Source organism: Mytilus galloprovincialis, chromosome 2 (genome assembly GCF_965363235.1).
Source record: "Mytilus galloprovincialis chromosome 2, xbMytGall1.hap1.1, whole genome shotgun sequence".
NCBI lineage: Eukaryota > Metazoa > Mollusca > Bivalvia > Mytilida > Mytilidae > Mytilus > Mytilus galloprovincialis.
The window spans coordinates 24,841,485-24,861,063 of record NC_134839.1 but is presented as its reverse complement, the minus strand read 5'-3'; the positions used below and the strand labels follow the sequence as shown (position 1 = coordinate 24,861,063).

The following is a 19,579-nucleotide window of genomic DNA, read 5'->3' as shown; positions in this document are numbered from 1 at the left end:
ATAGGGGTGACATGCAAGTTTTGTTTACTATATTGAAGACCATAGCAAGTAGAGAAAATCTGACAAGTGCAACACTGATCAAAATGTTAAGCTCTGCCCATGGTTCAAATACGTAAAACTGTCAAATTAAGACAAACAGATCAACAAGTTAAAGACAAAAATGGCAAGTTCATTACCACTATAAAAGAACAGATAGTCAGATGAACTTCTTAATATACCACCACTGACTGATAACCCAGCTATTGACAGCAGATGAAGAGCTCCAAATAAACCTTAAAACTACCAATAAAAGTAGAAACAAAATCAACAGTAAAAAGGTTGAAATCAGGTAAGGCAGTAGGTACAGACATAGTCCAACATAAGCCCTAAATGCCTGCCCAGACCTTACAGCTAACCATTTACATAAGCTAGTCTATGATATATGGAAGCAAGAGGAAATGTTTCACGAATGGAATGAAGGCCATCTAAGCAAACTAAAAAAAGGCAACCTTTGAAGATGCAAACATTAAAGAGAAATCGCATAACTATCAGTATCATAAAACACCTATGAGTTTAATTGATTAAAAATCAAGGCAGCTGTCCATCATATAGCATATTAATCTATTGTAATAAAAATTCATAATATCTAATAAAATGTGTAGGTTTAGCTAACAAAGTCCTTGTAGTTGTATAAACTAACATTCGTTTATAGTAGTTTTAACGTTAAATAAGCTACAATAAAAAAAAAAATGCTTGATAGTCCCTCTCTGTGATTAATATTAGATAACTCTGGTCATTTTCCATATCTTTTTTTTTATCTGTATTCAATTCTTCAACATATATATACAACAGATATATTACATATTACACAAAAATATCACAAGGCAATGTTTTTAAGTGTAATCACATATATAATCAGCACAATAATTAGAAATTAAATGTTATGACCCCTTCGGTTTCTTGTACCAGAATATTATTCTTTAAAAAGTGTTTCTCAAAAACATTTCTCATACATCTTGCATCACACAAATATTCATACAGGCAAGTAATATAATGTTTTACAGTGTATTTAAATAGTCTAATAAGATCAACATTACTGTTTAAATTTTTAAGAAAATTCCTTCTTCTGAAGATACAATATCTTGCTACAGATAACATGAAATTGACAAAACTTACATTTACGCCTTTGATAGATCCAAATAAACCAAACATAAATACCTCTTCATTTTCCATATCAATCTATCATGATGGGGAGATAAATAATTCGACTTTCATTTAAAGTCTTTTTCAAAAATTATGAACGGTTCTTTATATTGGTATGTAATCATTTTAAACGTTTAAAATTTATGAAATTATATTCGTACATCAATGTTTTTGATACACCATTAACAGAAGCTGAAATATATATTGAATTGGTACATTTTTTATTAAAAATTATATCAGAAACCTATACTTAATTATAAAATTATGAACCTGTTAAAGGGAGACAATACTCGCATATCTTTTTCGAATCGGCACATAATACAAAGGAATGTCACTCCTGCATATAAATGGCACATCAATAAAATTAATTAACTGTGCATTCGTGCTCCACCTTCAATGAAGATTCTAAATTATAAATATAACCAAAAGTTGTTGATCTATAGGATAGCGAAGACTAATGAAAGCCAACACACTGTAAAAAATATTTCTTTGAAATTTTTTAAAAATTCCTCAGAAAAATGCTTGAGCCACTTGACTTTCATAGCTCATAATTAACGTTTTTACACAATATTTTAATAAAGTAGCAAAAGATTATTTGCTTCTCAAAGTGCAAGACGCTATAAAAATCGTATGCTTGCATCATCTTACCCAAATACAGATTTTAAATGAAGTCCTGAACATTTCCACATTTGTTTGTTTATTTTTAAAAATACCGGTTTGTAACAAATCATAAGTACATTTTAAGATCCGATATCCCGATATCGTCAAGTAAATATGCTACATCATACTCATATTGTACCAATAATCAGTAAATCTAATTTGTCTAATGCAAGAATTGGAATCATGAGGGGGTGGAAAGGGGGGTACCTTTCTCCCACTCCTTCTCTCCTTTCTCCCGCCCCTCTTCTCCTTTCTCCCGCCCCTCCTCTCCTTTCTCCCACCCTGCATCATGAAAAAATAGTCTACAGGATGCTAATTTTTAAAGAAATCGATCAAATGTCTTGTTTTTATTGTTCGTCCACGTCTTGTCCTCTCACAAGATAGAAGTGTTGTTTATTCTGCTTCAAGAACCTCTATTACTTTTTCACTGACTGTGAAGCTGTCTGTTTGCGTTGAATTTGCAACTCTGATGCATCATGCAATTTCCCGATGATTTTTTTTTTAAAGTATAAATCCAAACTATAGAACCGCAGGATAATGTGTTAAAATACGGGGAATATTTGTAACACTATAAGTGCAATTTCTTTAAGAGACCAATTCGTTTAAAATGGTTTCCGAAAAACGCTGCTTGCAAAAAACAAAAAAAAAAATTCTTTTGGAAGATAATACAGATTAATTTATCGAAAATACATATAGTACTAGCAGTCGTTGAAAATCAGGCAGAAAGTGATTTTTAGAATTAAAGCTATTTTGGCGCACAACTTACACTGTATGTTCCAAGTGTAAGCATTTTTTTTAAATATTATTGGACTGAACAGGAAATATGGTTCCAGAAGCTTGTAAGAAATAGATTGCCAATACTGTAATCGTATAAGTGCAGTTTACACAGGACAGCAACATCGGAATGAGGAAAAAGTTAACAAAGGCTTGTCATTTTGGGTTGTCAACACTTAATTAATGCACACCCGTTGGGACGAAATAAAATTAGATCATTCAAACCCTGTTACATATTTTTTCACTCAATTCCGTATTTCAAAACAAATCATTTCTTGAAATTCACAATCCAACGATTCAAAATTTGCTATTTTGCCGGTGCCGGTTAAATAGCCACTGCCTTAAATAAAACCCAGTGGCAAACAATAAATGAATAATCGGTGCTTTGATGAAGGTAAACCCAGAAAAGCACTCTGAACGCCAAAAAAAAAAAAAAAATTAAAAAATTTAAAGAAATGATTGCTTGCCTATATTTCGTCAAATGCAGAAACCAATTGAAAAAAAACACAACATTTTAACATCATTTTGGTTCTTGTTAATGTACACTTGGGTGTACAGGGATGGGTGTGTCTTGTTGTTGAGTTGGATATGATGTACAATTGATGATTTCTGAACTATATTCCACTATGAACTACTTATTCAATAATAATTGTTGTCACCAAATGCTTTGAAAAATAGAACACAAATTAAATACAATCATATAAACGCTTATTATATATTTTGTTCCCTCGACAAAATACCGCGATCATACTGTTTTACCCGTGTCTATTTGGCCGCCTGTCCCTCACTTAATCGGTATAAAGGATGTAGTTAATGGTTTATACAACTTATTTCGGAGTGCTATATCAAAGTTTTTTTTATGTCAACTTTAGTATAAATATATATACCAAAAGTCCGCATATTCAGTCAAGACTTTTTTTTTAAATTTGATATTTTGAAAATATATAAAGGCACGCAGAGACTTCTCCATCTACAGTGTACAATTTCAAAGCTCTGATTCCTTTCACGGATTTGGCTATAATTTTTGGACCTTTTGGATAGCTCTTCATCTTTTATATAAGATTTGGATTTCAAATATTTTGGCCACGAGCTTCACTGAAGAGACATGTATTGTCGAAATGCGCATCTGGTGCAAGAAAATTGGTACTGTTAATTTTATTAATATCAATTTGGATTTACAAAGGAACTATATTTAAGTGTAGATCTAAAATAAAATAGTTGTTAGCCCAACCTTTTCTTAATTTAAGGACAAATAACATTACTTAAGTTAGCACTTGATGATTAAAATTGTGTTTACAGCTTCTGCAAGTCATTATTTTTTTGCCTTGTCTTCAACATAGAATTTTGCACCATCTCCCAAACCAGAGTGATTACATAGATCCACCATGGCGGAATCAAAAACGAAGAGAACACCAAGCAGGCTTAAGGAAAGTCCCATCTGGAGTAGACCAGACAGCCACACTAAGCATAATAAAAGAAGAGTCCTCAGCGGGGAACACGGCCCTACTGATTTACTTTGTAGACTTTGAGAAGGCATCTTAAAGTTTGGACAGAGAAACCCTTAGAAATATCTACATGGTTCATTGTGGAATTCTGTCAACCGCATATTTGTTCCACTTAATAGAAGTTCCAACGGAAACTTTGTTATAAACATTGTCATAATATCTATTACTGTTGGAACAAATATTCTATACCATTTATTCTGTTAGGAAATAATATTCCAGAATGTTTCCTTTTGGAACTTATATTATGGAGGATCTTTAGATACCAGAATAGTAGTCTAATCTTTTAATTGTACCAACTGTGTCTTATCCCCCTTTTGTAACATTTTGACTGATGGTGGATTGGTATAGTGGGGGATGTAAAGAAAGCAGGAGACCCTTACCCTATTGAATTTATTTCAGGGCTGTATTGTTTAAGAGGTAAAGCGATTCCCTCAGATTTTGTTAGTTACATAATAGTTTTTCTCTAGGTGTGTTGGCGTTTGTTTTTGTTGCACTTAGGTGTTCCTGATGTTCCTTTGTTTTCCTCTTATAGTTGATGTGTTTTCCTTGGTTTTGGTTTGCAACCTATATTTGCATTAGCTCAATCGATTTATGACTTTTAAACACCGGTATACTATTGTTGCTTTTATTTGTTCTTAATCCATTGACATTTTGAACATTGGTAATCTACTGTTGCATTAACTTACTACTGTACATCAATTTATTTCGCATTGGTTGTGGTTTGGGCCTTAGAAGGGACAGTAGTGTAACCCTTGCTGCGTTTCTTGTTCAAGTTTTAACCTAATACAGTAAAAGAATAGTGAAAACTTTGCTAATAATAATTCTGCACTTCAAACAAACCTCAAACAGAGCAAAAATTAGACACACACACACACACACACACACACACACACACACACAAATGTAATGATGTATTGTATCACATTTGTATTGCAACCAGATTGACAATAGTAAAATAACATTGATTAACATTTTTTTATGTGGTCTTTGGAGTCCAAACAATATATATATTCTTAGTACATTTTTTAGAGCATCCTGCCAATGTTCCAGGTCACAAATAATTTTATGTTTTTACTATTCACCTGGGGTTTAAAAAAAACTCATTTTGAATATTCAAAACAAATTTATTCCTCTTAAACAACAGTATAAAAACATTTGTCTATTACTTATAAAGATTATTAAAAAAATCTTAAGACTATTTACAAAACCATATGTTGGCATTTTCCAAACAATTATACAATAAATATTAACAAAATTAGAATTTTTAGCTACAAATTACATGTATTAAAAAAATGTACCTTGCAGCAATTTTATTTACTGTATTTTTACAGGTATTTTTCATTTTCAATATGATTTTTCTTGCCAGTTAGATACTCCCTTTCCCTTTCCAACTGTTTTTTTACAGTTTTTTCTACTATTGTGTTGTTACATTAGGTTAAGAAGGGGGTTGAGCAATCCAAAACATGTGTAACCCACATAATGTATGTGCATGTCCCAAGCTAGGAACCTGTAATAAAGTGGATGCAGCTGGTTACGGTCTGCCATCTTTCTTGTTTAATGATAGTATAAATCAGGGAGTTTTGTTTTCTGTTTTGAATATAAACTCATCATAGATACCAGAATTAAATTTTGTATTAACACCAGACCCGTGTTTTGTCTACAAAAGACTCATCAGTGACGCTTAAATCCCCAAAAAGTTAAAAAGACCAAAAAAAGTACTTAGTTGAAGAGCATTGGGACCAAAATTCCTAAAAATTTTCCAAATACAGCTAAGGTAATCGATTCCTGAGGTAGAAAAGCCTTAGAATTGAATTTAGATTCTGTCAGGGCCTTTGGTAGCTTACTTGATGGTATGGTATATGTGTGTTATTGAAAGTAGTACATTAACCTATTGTTGATTACATTAATGGATTTAATCTCTAGTGGATAGTTAGCAATTATAACAAATTTCTGAATTTTTCAAATATAGTCAAATCATTAGATTGTGTAAATGTGCCACTGGTTAATCAACATCAATGAAATCCCTTTTTCATCACTACTTTCAAAATAAAAGATTGTCATTAAATGTTGTAATTGGATATATTTTGGATTTGTTTAATTTTGTTGGTACAAATTCTTCAATTTCATGGATTTGCCAAATTCTGAATACAAGACTACAGAAAATTTGTATTTATTTCAAAATAAAGATTAGTGGTTAACATTAAAGTAATAAAAAGGTGTATTGCACATAAAAAAGTGTATCTACAGTTATTCTAAAATGACAATGATGAGAATCACTTAAAAGATACTTGCATAAAACAAGACATACCTTTGATAATGTAGACTAGCATTATATGATTCATAGTAGGTATCCCTGTTTTAGGAAATTTTATTTCGACTCTACCAAAATCTGATTATATATATTTTTCATCAATCTATAAATTTCTAGATATAGATGATTAAATTAACCTAAAACACTTGAACATCATACAGAACAAAACTGAGAGTGGCGTTCAACCAGACAATCAATAATGAGCTCCTCAATTTCTTTGCCATTTTTAATGTCTGTATCTGATAATGATACACAATCCTGTGTTTCCTTTGTAACAACAAAAATCTCTTTCTTTCTTGTTTCTAATAAATTTGCAATGACTATCTGGAAGTAAAAATTAAAAATAATCATATACCAAAAGTAAATAACAACATGACCTAAATGTATAGATTTTAACAGTTTATTTGATTATTTTATGTGATCTTTTTTACATTGTGTGTTTTATGGCTTTAAGAATACTCTGGCTGAATATTACCATAGGCCACTGCTATAATAATGGATTGAGAAAAAGTTAAAAAAAAACCCACCTTTTTTATCAGTATTACAAACTTTGGAAATTTCTGAAGTATAAATTAACTGCAATTATGCTTTTTCACTAAAACAAAAGGTCCTGTTATAATATGGGAGTAGTGAAGGTATATTTGGTCAGCATCTTCAAGCAGAAATCCCCTGCTAAAAAAGTGTGTCCCATCCCCTATGCGTTTAAATCTTAAACAGCCCATAGTAATTCCTAATTCATCATCATATAGTTTTAGAAAAATATGTTAAGTATCATGCTAGATCCAAAGCACTGCCTACTGAGCTGATGATACTCTCAGGAAAGCAGAAGTACCAATTCTAATGGTCACAAAATATGTGTTTGATGAACAGACGGACAACTGGATGGACGAACATAAGAATAGACTGACAATGTGCTTGCAATATTATGTAAAATATAATACATAACTTTTAAAAGTTTAAGTAATGTTTTTTTTTATTATTTGAAGTGTCATGTTACTTTGTGTTCAAGAATATACTTTATATTTTTTAATTTGCTTTTTTTACCTGATGTTGATATTTGTCTATGGCTTGTAATGCTTTGGATATCAATAAATCTTTGTCTGTTTCAAGCTGAAAACAAATAACAAAAATAGGCCATTAGAATCTCAATTTTCTGAATACACAGCAGAACAGTAATGACTGGAACATCATAGGGACTTCAAAACATTTTATTATATAAATGTTACATAGATATTCTAACATTAAAATATGGTATTCAAAAACAAACAAATGTTAACATAACTACATGTATCAAATTTTAGCCTTGACAAAATGTCAAGCAAAAGTGACAACCACCAAAGATCTGACTTCAGGAATAAACCCATCAATGTAAACAAACATTTAGATTCAACCAAACATAACCAAAATAGAAACACATTAAATAATCTATAATGACAAGAGTCAAACACATTAACATGAAGCAAGGACAAATCACCTTGAACTAGTTTTCAGTGACAGCAAGTTTCATTATATCAATGCATTGTGTCAATTAGTTTTGTGTTACAATGTATTTGGTGTGGTTTTTTTGCACTTGGTATCAATGTATTGAGTCAAGCCATTTTCAACTGACTGCTAACATTTACTCTTATTTTGCACAGTTACATCACTGTTCCACTTTAGGGGTTAGATGGTTTCTTGTATATCATATTTTTTTTTTTGTAAATTGTATTCTTATAAATAAGGCCTTTACTTTTCTTCTTTGGCAACATGGTACAGGCTTTTCTAATTGTTCAGAGGTATGGTGACCTATAACTAGTTACATCCATATCATTTGGAATCTAGTGGATAGTTGTCTCATTGACAATCATACCACATCTCCTTACTTAAAAATAATTGTTGCTTATATTTAAACTTATGTAAAGTTAATATTATAATAATACTATGCTTTACAAGGTTACAAAAAAAAAAGTGTGAATATATTGATCCCAATTCAATTTACATTAATGTCAAAACCGTTCATGTGTATCAAATTCTCTTACATTTTACAACGATGCTCATGTTAGCCCAACTTATCTTCAATTGGGTGCTTTTTAAAAAAAATCAATAATTACCCTGACTAAACAACTTTATATAATGATCCAGAAAAGAAAAATTCCTATAAACTGAGGTAAGATGTACTTTCTAAATATGTGACAGCACTAGTAGCTTCCAGTATTTAAAACAGTAAGAGAACAGGATTTATACATATACATTTATTCATTTTGTATTTACATTGTGTCATAGATCAAAGTTATTCATTTAGTGTATGTCCACTTGTATTAATATGTTTTTCTATTGATATTTTATAGTTTGTCTTTCTATTTTGTGATGTTACCCTATTGTTTCAGATAAGGGTGAAGGTTGGTACTATAAGAATGTTTAAACCCACTGCATTTATTTGCACATGTTCTAAGTTAGGAATCTGATGTTCTGTAGTTGTTGTTTGTTGATGTGGTTCATAAGTGTTTCTCGTTTTTTATTTAGATTAGATCGTTGGTTTCCCTGTTTTTTAATAGTTTTGCACTTTTCATTTTTGGGGCCCTTTATAGCTTGTGGTTTACTGTGAGCCAAAGCTCCGTGTTGAAGACCTATAATGGTTTCCTTTACATAAAAATGACTTGGATGGATAGTTGTCTCACTGACACTCATACCACATCTTCTTATATCCATACAGTAAATTTACCTTAAAGCTAACAACAAAAGCATCAGGAACCCATTCTTTGACTAATGGTTCTAACATTTTAGGAACCAGTTGTAGTGATAACTTCAATGGACCACCTGATGACTGAATTTTATGTTCTGGCTGAAAAAACAACATTTTTTCAAAATTGTGACAATTTTAACGTAAATCTAATACTGCCATCAAACTTTTTTGATCATGATGTCTACAAGTATCTTTTAGAGAATTCAAAAAGACTTGAAGTACAATCTGATACATTCTTTTATACAATTAAGAATTATTTTTCTCAATAAAAACAGAAAAGAGATAGTAACCAGATGCTCCGCAGGGTGCAGCTTTATACGACTGCAGAGGTCGAACCCTGAACAGTTGGGGCAGGTATGGACACAACATTTAAGCTTGATACAGCTCTGAATTTGGATTGTGATTAAATAGTTGACACAACATAGGTTTCTGACACAGAATAAATGTGTTCTAAGAACTTAAACTTAATTTTTTTTAAATTGGACATTTACCTATAATGGTCCAATATCCAAAATCTAAATACATGGTTAGATTCAGCATATCATAGAACCCAAAGAATTTAATTTTTGATGAAATCAAATAATGTTCAATTTTAGACCCTTTAAACCTCAATGTGGAGCTGGGCCCAAATATTAAAAATCTAAATAAATGGTTAGATTCAGCATATTGAAGAACCCCATATATTCAATTTTTGTTGAAAACAAACAAAGTTTAATTTTTGACCCTTTGGACCTTAATGTAGACCAATTTGAAACGAGACAATACTGTGCAATTGAATATTTCTTGCTATTGCGCAAAACTGTGCAATTGAAAATTTCTTGCTATTGTGCAATATTGTGCAATAGAAGATTTCTTGCTATTGTGCAATTCTGTGCAATTGAAGATTTCTTGCTATTGTGCAATATTGTGCAATTGAAAATTTCTTGCTATTGCACAATGTGCAATTGAAGATTTCTTGCTATTGGGGAATACTGTGCAATTGAAGATTTCTTGCTATTGCGGAATACTGTGCAATTGAAAATTTCTTGCTATTGTACAATACTTAAAATAATAATTTTGGACCCCGATTTGGACCAACTTGAAACTTGGGTCCATAATAAAAAATCTAAGTACATGTTTAGATTCAGCATATCAAAGAACCCCAACAATTCAATTTTTGTTAAAATCAAGCTAAGTTTAATTTTGGAACCTTTGGACCTTAATGTAGACCAATTTGAAAACAGGACCAAAAATTAAGAATCTGAATACACGGTTAGATTTGGCATATCAAAGTACCCCAATAATTCATTTTTTGATGAAATCAAACAAAGTTTAATTTTGGCCCCTAATTTGTTGGGACCAAAACCCCCAAAATCAATCCAAACCTTCTTTTAGTGGTCATAAACCTTGTGTTAAAATTTCATAGATTTCTATTAACTTATACTAAAGTTAATGTGCAAAAACCAAAAAAAAATGCTTATTTGGGACCTGTTTTTGGCCCCTAATTCCTAAACTGTTAGGACCAAAACACCCAAAATCAATCCCAACCTTCCTTTTATGGTCATAAACCTTGTGTTTAAATTTCATAGATTTCTATTTACTTTTATTAAAGTAATAGTGCGAAAACCAAATGTCTTCGAACGACGACACCAAAGTGATACCAATATACGACCAAAAAATTTCCAATATCATATCCAGTTATAAAGGGCCATAACTCAAAAAATAGGTAAGAGTGATACTACTCAAATTAGCTCTGAGTTTGTAGTAATGAGTATTGTGTATAAGTTTCATAACATTTGGTTGCAGCAAGCTTAAGTTGGAGAACAGAAACTAAAAATTCAGCATTTTTTTCTGTTTGTAAAGGGACATAACTCTAGAACATAAAAAGTGATGCCACCTAAATTCAAACTTGATCTGTATTTTGTGGAAATAAGCATTGTGTATAAGTTTCAAAACATTTGATTGAGACAAACTAAAGTTACAGAATAGAAGTGAAAATTAAGCATTTTTTCCATTTGCAAAGGGGCATAGCACTAGAACGGTTAGAGTGATAACTTCAAAATCTAACTTGATCTTTATTTTGTGGAAATTAGCTTTTTGTATAAGTTTCATTATATTTGTTTGAGGCAAACTAAAGTTAAAGAAGGGAAATCAACTTTGGGACGTACATACAGACGGATGGACATACATACAGACGGACAAGGGTCAAATTTAATGCACCCTCTGCTACTGCAGGGGCATGAAAACTTCATTATGTGCATAAGATCCTCAAACTTAAAACTGTTTGATTACAAAGCTGATTTTCTATTTATTGATATTCCAATTTAAGTATAATTTGTATACAAATTACCATTAAATCTTTTGGGATGTAGAAGTCTGACACAGCAGCTGCTAAATATAGAACAGCCTGGTTCCCTGCTGGTTGTAGAGCAAAGGAACATGCTTTTAATAACTGTAGATAATCACTTAATGTCTGGAACTCCACGGTCAGTAATAAATTCTCATTCTTTATTTCCTGATAAGTCTGTAAAACTTTTAGAATTTTTTGTTCATACTCTGGTTTGACTGTAAGTACAAAAACAAGTATACGTAAATGCATATAAATTAAAATAGGCGGATCCAGGGGGGGCCGCGGCCCCCCTTTCGAGGGAAAAATTTGGTTGATTATATAGGGAATCATTGACACATGACTGGAGCCCCCCCCCCCCCCCCCCCCCCCCCTTAGGAAAAGTTCTGGATCCGCCACTGGTAATGAAATTTATAATGTACCTGACTTAGATTTTAGGGACTAATGTCAAGTATAAATAAAAATCAAACGAGGAGATTTCAAATTACATCTATTTACTTTCGATTCAAACACAAAAAGAGGCTGTTACATGTCATAATCACAACAATCATGATTAAGGCAATACAGTTCCAGAAAATACTGATTCAACATACCCAGTACAGATAATTATATAACAAATTAATCATACAGGTAATTATTTTTTTGTCAAATCAGGATAAAACTTATAGTGAAGGATAACCTCTATGGTTATTTAAGTACCTTCGATTTATATCAGCTTTCATTACTTGTACTGTTCCTTTACAATAAATAAAAATACGAGTGAAGCAACACCTGAAGCGGTGATGGTGCGGTAGGGTAAAAACGAGTGGATACCGCTAGGTATTCACAGTCATCTTGAAAATAAAGACAACAACACTCATGTTTTTACCGCATAGTATCTGTTTATTGGGTCTACATGTTTCGCCTAGTAGATAGGCATCATCAGGACAATTATACAAAGAAATATGACACTGAAGTACGAATCTTGCGGTTTGGCGGTTTAACCGGAAGTGTAAGTTACATAATAGTAGTTACGGTGACGTTATATAAATAGAAAGTGAAAGTGAAAGTAAATTAAAATAGAAAATATATAAATAGAAATGTTAGTGTTTTCTTGAATGGTAACAGCATCTCGTGTGGTTGACATCTATCCCCTTCTGTGTAGTTAGTCTCATGGGAGGTCCTTGGTGGTATTGTACGCTATTTATTCTAATAATCATGTCAGTGAATTCCAGATTGGACAACACCTCACTGTTCATTCCGTGCAGTCAACTGGCTTCGCTCTGGGACCCTCGAGTTACTGCTTCCAATTGTGTCGGTAATGATGTGAAGTGTATGATCGTCGCACATTTTGGAAATTAAAATAGTGGTAGATCCGTAAATATTCAATTATGAGTTGTGTTAATGATTAAAGCTTTTGCTGTGGTTTGATGTTGAATCTGTAAGAGCTTCCAGCAGGTTTCTTCTTTCTAAACCAGTGGTAAAGTCTTGTAATACTCTATTAAATCTTTATGTTAATTTTGCGTAGTGTCATAAATTCAGCTAGGTGGTCTTGATTTCTTATTAGTGTTATCAGCGGTTGTAGCGGTTTCTGCTTCTCTTGCTCCTCCTCTTCTTGGACAGTGCGGAATCTTGATCATTTTCAGGAAAAGATTGGGAATCTTGGTATTGGTCTGTGGTATCATCCATGCTGTTGGTCGTAAGGTACAACGCAAGTGTGGGGGGTGGATCCTGCACGGAATGAACAGTGAGGTGTTGTCCAATCTGGAATTCACTGACATGATTATTAGAATAAATAACGTACAATACCACCAAGGACCTCCCATGAGACTAACTACACAGAAGGGGATAGATGTCAACCACACGAGATGCTGTTACCATTCAAGAAAATACTAACATTTCTATTTATATATTTGCTATTTTAATTTACTTTCACTTTTACTTTCTATTTATATAACGTCACTATAACTACTATTATGTAACTTACACTTCCGGTTAAACCGCCAAACCGCAAGATTCGTACTTCAGTGTCATATTTCTTTGTATAATTGTCCTGATGATGCCTATCTACTAGGCGAAACATGTAGACCCAATAAACAGATACTATGCGGTAAAAACATGAGTGTTGTTGTCTTTATTGTCGACACACTTTACAATAAATGTCAAAATAGAATATAACAAGAAAATTTGGAGTATGGTTTTGTCGGCATAAGTGAATGATCATCAAGAGATATAAAATAGTTCTTTTCATAATTAAACAAATACTGATGTCAAATTTATTCATGTGACATCAATTAAGTTATAGGAAAGAAAACAATTTATCAGGCACAACTTCCAACTTCTCAAAATCTCCATGCTAGATTATAAGCACCATAAGGACCTTATGCTTCACTTATAATGTCTTACGTATACCTATATCAAATGAAAAATTCCATGGTATAAATACTTAAGTATCTCTGAATTTGATTATTCTTTATATATAATAAAGGATTTCGAGAGTCAAGCTAACCCCTCTCATGGCAGGGATCTCCCATAAATTGAAAAGTTTTCAGGTCACAGTCAGGAAAGTTTTAAATGTAATAAAAAATTGTAAAATGAAAATGATTAATTACTTAAATTTTTTGCAAATTTGCATGCAACTCACTAAGAACAAGTGAAACTGCATCTTAATGAAAAAATAAAACAGTGAAATTTGAATGAACCAAACGCCTTTTGAATAGATCTAGAAACAAAGATGTAAAGAATTTCATATTACGAACAGCCATAGTTTTAGTGAAAAGTCTATTTAAAGCAGCTGTTAATTTGAACTTTGACCTTAAAAGGAATAGGGTTTTTTCTTCTTTCTAATATTTTCCATGTGTATCAAGTTTAATTTAGAACAACAAACATCTGAGCTATTATCTGGAGGAGAAAAATGAAAAAGCCAGAACTATATGCAACCAAATTTTTATTTCAGGGAGTACCTTATATCAAAAGAGATAATGTTTTATAAACATCTGAAGAACGTAATTTCATAGATTTACCCTAATTTTATTTTTAAATTCAAGATGTAAAGAATGTGGTCTTATCATACCCTTTCTTTTGAAAGACAAATGGATGTGAGGAAAATTTGACCTTAAACCTTCCCATTAAAACAATTGACCTTCAAAGCTCTTACCTTTTACATCTTTGTTGTCAGTTATTGTTAGCAAGTCTAAAATATTTGTTTTTGGCACATGTCTTAAAAATGGACGTAACCCTCTGTTTCTTGTTAGGAATATCACAGCATAACCTCTCTTTAGGAAATACCTGCAATTATAATTCAGTTTATTTCACAGTTTATGCAAAACTGGTTTACAGTGTCTTCAAAGGCAGAATCTAATCAATAATCAATTTTAAGCCCGCACTTCCTAGAAAGAAATTTTTTATTTATCATATTTAATTCTATGTTGTGTTTCTATACTCAGTATGTATTTTTAGACCAAGAATGTAGTGAATTAATAACAGCATGAGTTCTATTAAAGTATGATCTTCAAAATGAAATAATGTATGTATTGTAGATAAAAAAAAATAAATAAAGTACTACTCTGTAGATAAGGCACCTCTGGTTCCCACACTGAAGTTGTCAAGGAAACGCACAGTTTTACTCTCTAGTGGTACAGTTGTTCCACCACTCTGAAATAGAAATTTTAAATAAAATAATAATAAGTAATAAATTGAGTAAATGGTACATGTATTTAAACGTATAGCTGACCATCAACATGATAAGAGTAGTAGAGTGTAGGTGGTTTGTTAGGTAATCAAGGGTCTGGAAACAGTCGTATTTGCCCGACATGACTTACAAATTTAAACTGAAACCTGATTGAATGAAATTTGAGATTTGGTTTAGATTCGTCAAATTCAGTTGATTTTTTTTTATCTTCTAAAAAGAATGTGTACATTTCATGGTCATGCACCAAAAAATAACATCAACGACATTTGGTAAGATTTTTTAATGTTATTCGTCATGAAGATACCCAAATTTGACCCTCATGTATGATATTCTAGTGGGCACTCGTATACATTTTGTAAATACCAGTAGTTGTACAGTGTACTGTCCCATATTTATGGGTCATCGTAAATTCCCCTTTTTCTATTTTTAGATATCATATAAACTATAGTTGTCTGGTCACTTTTTTGGCGAGTATCGTTTTTCTCATGCTTGAGACTCAATGTCCGGACCAGATATTTAAACCTATCGGGGATACTAGTATTTCTTTAGATTGGGGAAAAATTTCATACTGGTAAGTTGTACTTTAAATTTCATTTTATTTTGTTTTTCGATGTTTGACTTAAGTATCTATTTCTTTACATTTGATATTTATTTTCAGTTTAAGGGTCAAACATTTCTAAATTAATTTACATTTCTGTTCCAAAACAAATAAAGAGAATGGTAAACTAGCTAGATATTTTGATTTCGGGTTTATAAAGAGATCTGATCCCGGGTTCATTTTGATAGCGATATTTAGAAAGATGGTTAATCTGAGGGATATTTTGGAGTAAAGGTCGTCAATCTTCTGAATTGTTCGTGCCTTACTCTGAAATTAATTATGGTATTATCTCATGTTTTATTTAAGGTCTTGAACTGGTTAATGATATTGAAAAATGTGTTTCAGACATTGCTCTGGTTGGACCGAGAATTAAACGGGAACAGAATTAATGCGATGTTTTTTTAACTGGATAGGTTTTGTTTCTTAGTGATGGAATTAAGTGCTTCATGATCTAATCTAACAAAGTCAGTGGGAACCAGTGGGTATATTTATTTTATCTCGGAAGGGGGGATATCACGAGCATGATTGATTGATTGAATTTAGTTTATAGTTAAAGACGACTAGTGTACAGCTCTCAATATTTTAAGTGAACGGACACTCTAAATTCTAGTATCCTATTCTTTTATTCAACTAGCCCTAAGGCAAAACCCTTCATTGAATTGGTTAACTTTTTTAGGTATTTTTCACCACCTCATTTTATCCTAAAAGGAGAAGTTCAAAAATGTAAAGTTCTAAAGAATTTAAATTTTCACATGGAGATATCGCGATATTTATGTATTTATTGTCTTGTCTATTAAACATGAAACTGTTTCATAATTCTTGGTTATTTGTTGTTTGAGCAGGTGCATTGCTTGGTGGAATCGCCATCTCTGGTTATTTCTAATACCTGTCATTTATTGAATTTATTGTTTCCTTACATTGTCAGTATGCTGTCAGAAGTCCTGCTGCGAAAGCAGAGGCCGAACCCTCTCTACCAGTAACGTAAACTGCTGAGCTGGCAGGGTATAACCTCATGAGGCAGATTATGAAAGGAAAATCTGTTTACACATCAGGGATCTCCATAGATGAAAATTGAACGATAATTAATTGGATTAATAATTTATTTATCTTTTATGAATTATCACAAGCATTTGCGGAAACTTAGTGGAATAATCGACAAATGAATCTACTATCTTCAGATAGTATTCTCCTGTCTTGTATGGTGATCTACCTGTACAAGCTCAGGTACAAGTGATTAGCGATTTTAATCCAGATATCCCTCAGGCGTTAAGAACTGTATTGAATTACAATATAAAAAAAGCCTGAGGGTTGTGCAATTACATGCATTTGATTATAATTGCCAAAAAAATGGCGTCAGGCTATAAAAATGGTAACAGTTTTGAAAGATGGCGGAAGACAATTTAACCATGGCGCGGGTCATTTGACAATGGCGCAAGACATTTGAACGATGGCTGGGTGCCATCGTTAAACAGGCCATGGAGATGAAAACCTGTTTAAGTTGCAATTATTGTTTTCATTCTTCCATACTGTAAATTCAGAAATCATTGTGTGCATCACACAGACGTTTTAGCAATAGTTATTGCTATCAATGAAGAAAGGACAAGTTTGTCAGATAATTAATCCTTATATTATCTGTCATTTCTACACCAAATGTAGTTCTTTTAGACAATTTAGGTTGTAAGTTGTAACTTGAGCTACAGCCAAAGGTCCCAAAGGCCTTGCATCTCTTTATCTTTCCAGAATCTGGGTCCGTTTGAGTCCATTCACGTTTGCACCCACTCATGTTCGCCCCCTTTCACTTTCGCACCCTACATGTTCGCACCCAAAGTCCGTTTGCACTCTACATGTTTGCGCCCAAATTTAATTTGCGTTTAATAACTATAGCTTTGTAACCAAGTTTTGGCAAGTGTATTCTTTATATTTGTTGTCATTGTCTCAAAATAAAGTGAGACAGCATTTTCTTTTTGTGATGAATAAATTTTAATCATGTTTTGGATAGTGTATTGTTAAAAAAAAAAATAATCCTTTCTAAACATGCTAAATGAAGTGAGATTCTGTCAACGTTTTATTTTGGGTTGAATAACTCTTAATCACAGTCTGCACGGTTAGCCACTAGTCCGATGCCCCAGACTAGTAAAATTTCATTCGGACTAGTAAGTTTTTGCAAAATTTTGTTTGGCCCAATAAGAAAAATGTCAGAATATTGGTCTTCGGACTAGTAGTTGAAAAAGTTTTTGGTGCAGACTGTAATCATGTTTTGGTTTATAGTGTGTTGCTATAACTTTGTTTCATTGACTTGTTTCAAAATAAAGCGAGATTCTGACTACGTTTTTTTTTTGTGTTGAATAAATTTTATCATGTTTTGGTTATAATAGTTTATTGCTATATTTTATTGTTTCAGATCACAGGGATGGAATCCGGGTCCGTTCGCGCTCATTCACGTTCGCACCCTATCACGTTCGCCCCCTTTCACTTTCGCACCAATTTTTATTGGTTTTGTGTCTATAATAACTTTGTAATCAAGTTTTGGCAAGTGTATTCCTATAAGTATATTTGTTGTCATTGTTCTAAATTAAAGTGAGACAACGTGATTTTTTGTGTTGAATAAATCTTAATCTTGTTTTTGGTTAAGTGTATTGCTAACTTTTATTTTATTGTTTCAAAATAAAGTGATACATTACAACTTATTTTTTTGTGTTGAATAAATTTTAATCATGTTTTGTTTAGCATGTTTAGTGCATTGCTATGATTTTTTGTTTCATAGTTTCAGATCAAAGGGGCCAAGCTGTTAAAATCTTTTGTGTTTTTCATTTAAAATCTTTATTGTTTCTACTCATACCAAGCTAAATACATGCAGTATCTAAATCAAATCAATTAAAAACAACAATCTTGATTTTCTAATTATTCAACTGGAATTTTATTTAAAATTTGGTGCGAACAGTCCTTGGGTGCAAACGTGTAGGGTGCGAAAGTGTTCTGGGCGCGAACGAACCTGATACCACAGGGACCAAGCTGTTAAAAACAATTATCTTTTGTGTTTTTCATATAAAATCTTGAATGTTTTACTTACACCAAAGCAATTGATAAAAACAATCGGGATTTTCCAATTATTCAACTGGAATTTTATTTAAAATATGGTGCGAACAGTCCTTGGGTGTGAACGTGCGAGGTGCGAACGTGTAGGGTGCGAAAGTGTTCTGGGTGCGAACGAACCTGATACCACAGGGACCAAGCTGTTAAAAACAATTATCCTTTGTGTTTTTCATTTAAAATCTTGAATGTTTTACTTACACCAAAGCAATCTATAACAACAATCAGGAATTTTTCCAATTATTCAATTGGAATTTGAATTAAAATTGGGTGCGAATGTGTAGAGTGCGAACAGACCTTTGGTGCGAACGTGCGAGGTGCAAACGTGTAGGGTGCGAAAGTGTAATGGGCGCGAAAGAACCTGATACTATCTTTCCAAAGACAGATTATGAGTATGATTTCTTTACCATTGCATGCAACATGATGTGAGCCTTATATTTAAATAACGAAATTCAAGTTTATTTTTTTTCACCAATATTTGTATAAATCATAAACTTTGACCTTTGGCTTTGGAAAAATTTTAGGTAAAACAAAAACATACTGTGACAAGAACTATGTTGCGTTTTGAACGCAGTTGGAATTTCACAAATTCGATTATTTCTTTCGATTTCTCGTCAAATTTATCTGGCTTTTCGGTCTGATCAAGAAAATCTTTCCATGTTGTTGCCATTGTCAGGGAAATTAAAGGAGGGGGAAGGAAACCAATGCATTGTCAATTTTGCAGTCTTAATCAAAACAAAC

At 32.3% G+C, this 19,579-nt stretch overlaps 1 protein-coding gene across 1 annotated transcript; it reads right to left on the bottom strand.

Moving 5' to 3' along the window:
* Positions 1–5,224: 5,224 nt before the first annotated feature.
* Positions 5,225–19,570, bottom strand: LOC143063205 (phosphopantothenate--cysteine ligase-like). The gene is made up of 7 exons (XM_076235190.1): positions 19,380–19,570; positions 15,025–15,113; positions 14,617–14,747; positions 11,484–11,698; positions 9,134–9,253; positions 7,477–7,542; positions 5,225–6,756 (listed from the first exon to the last, which is right to left on the bottom strand). The coding sequence occupies exons 1-7, from the start codon at positions 19,506–19,508 to the stop codon at positions 6,586–6,588; spliced, it is 921 nt and encodes a 306-aa protein (XP_076091305.1). The 5' UTR covers positions 19,509–19,570; the 3' UTR covers positions 5,225–6,585.
* Positions 19,571–19,579: the final 9 nt, after the last annotated feature.

Excerpts from the sequence above, each read along its gene's own strand:
- LOC143063205 (XM_076235190.1), bottom strand. The coding sequence starts at position 19,508 with ATGGCAACAACATGGAAAGATTTTCTTGATCAGACCGAAAAGCCAGAT. Across the intron at positions 14,748-15,024 it reads AGAGGTGCCTTATCTACAGA|GTATTTCCTAAAGAGAGGTT; the intron begins GTAGTACTTTAT and ends TTATAATTGCAG. Across the intron at positions 7,543-9,133 it reads CTTTTGTTGTTAGCTTTAAG|CTTGAAACAGACAAAGATTT; the intron begins GTAAATTTACTG and ends ATTTGTTTTCAG.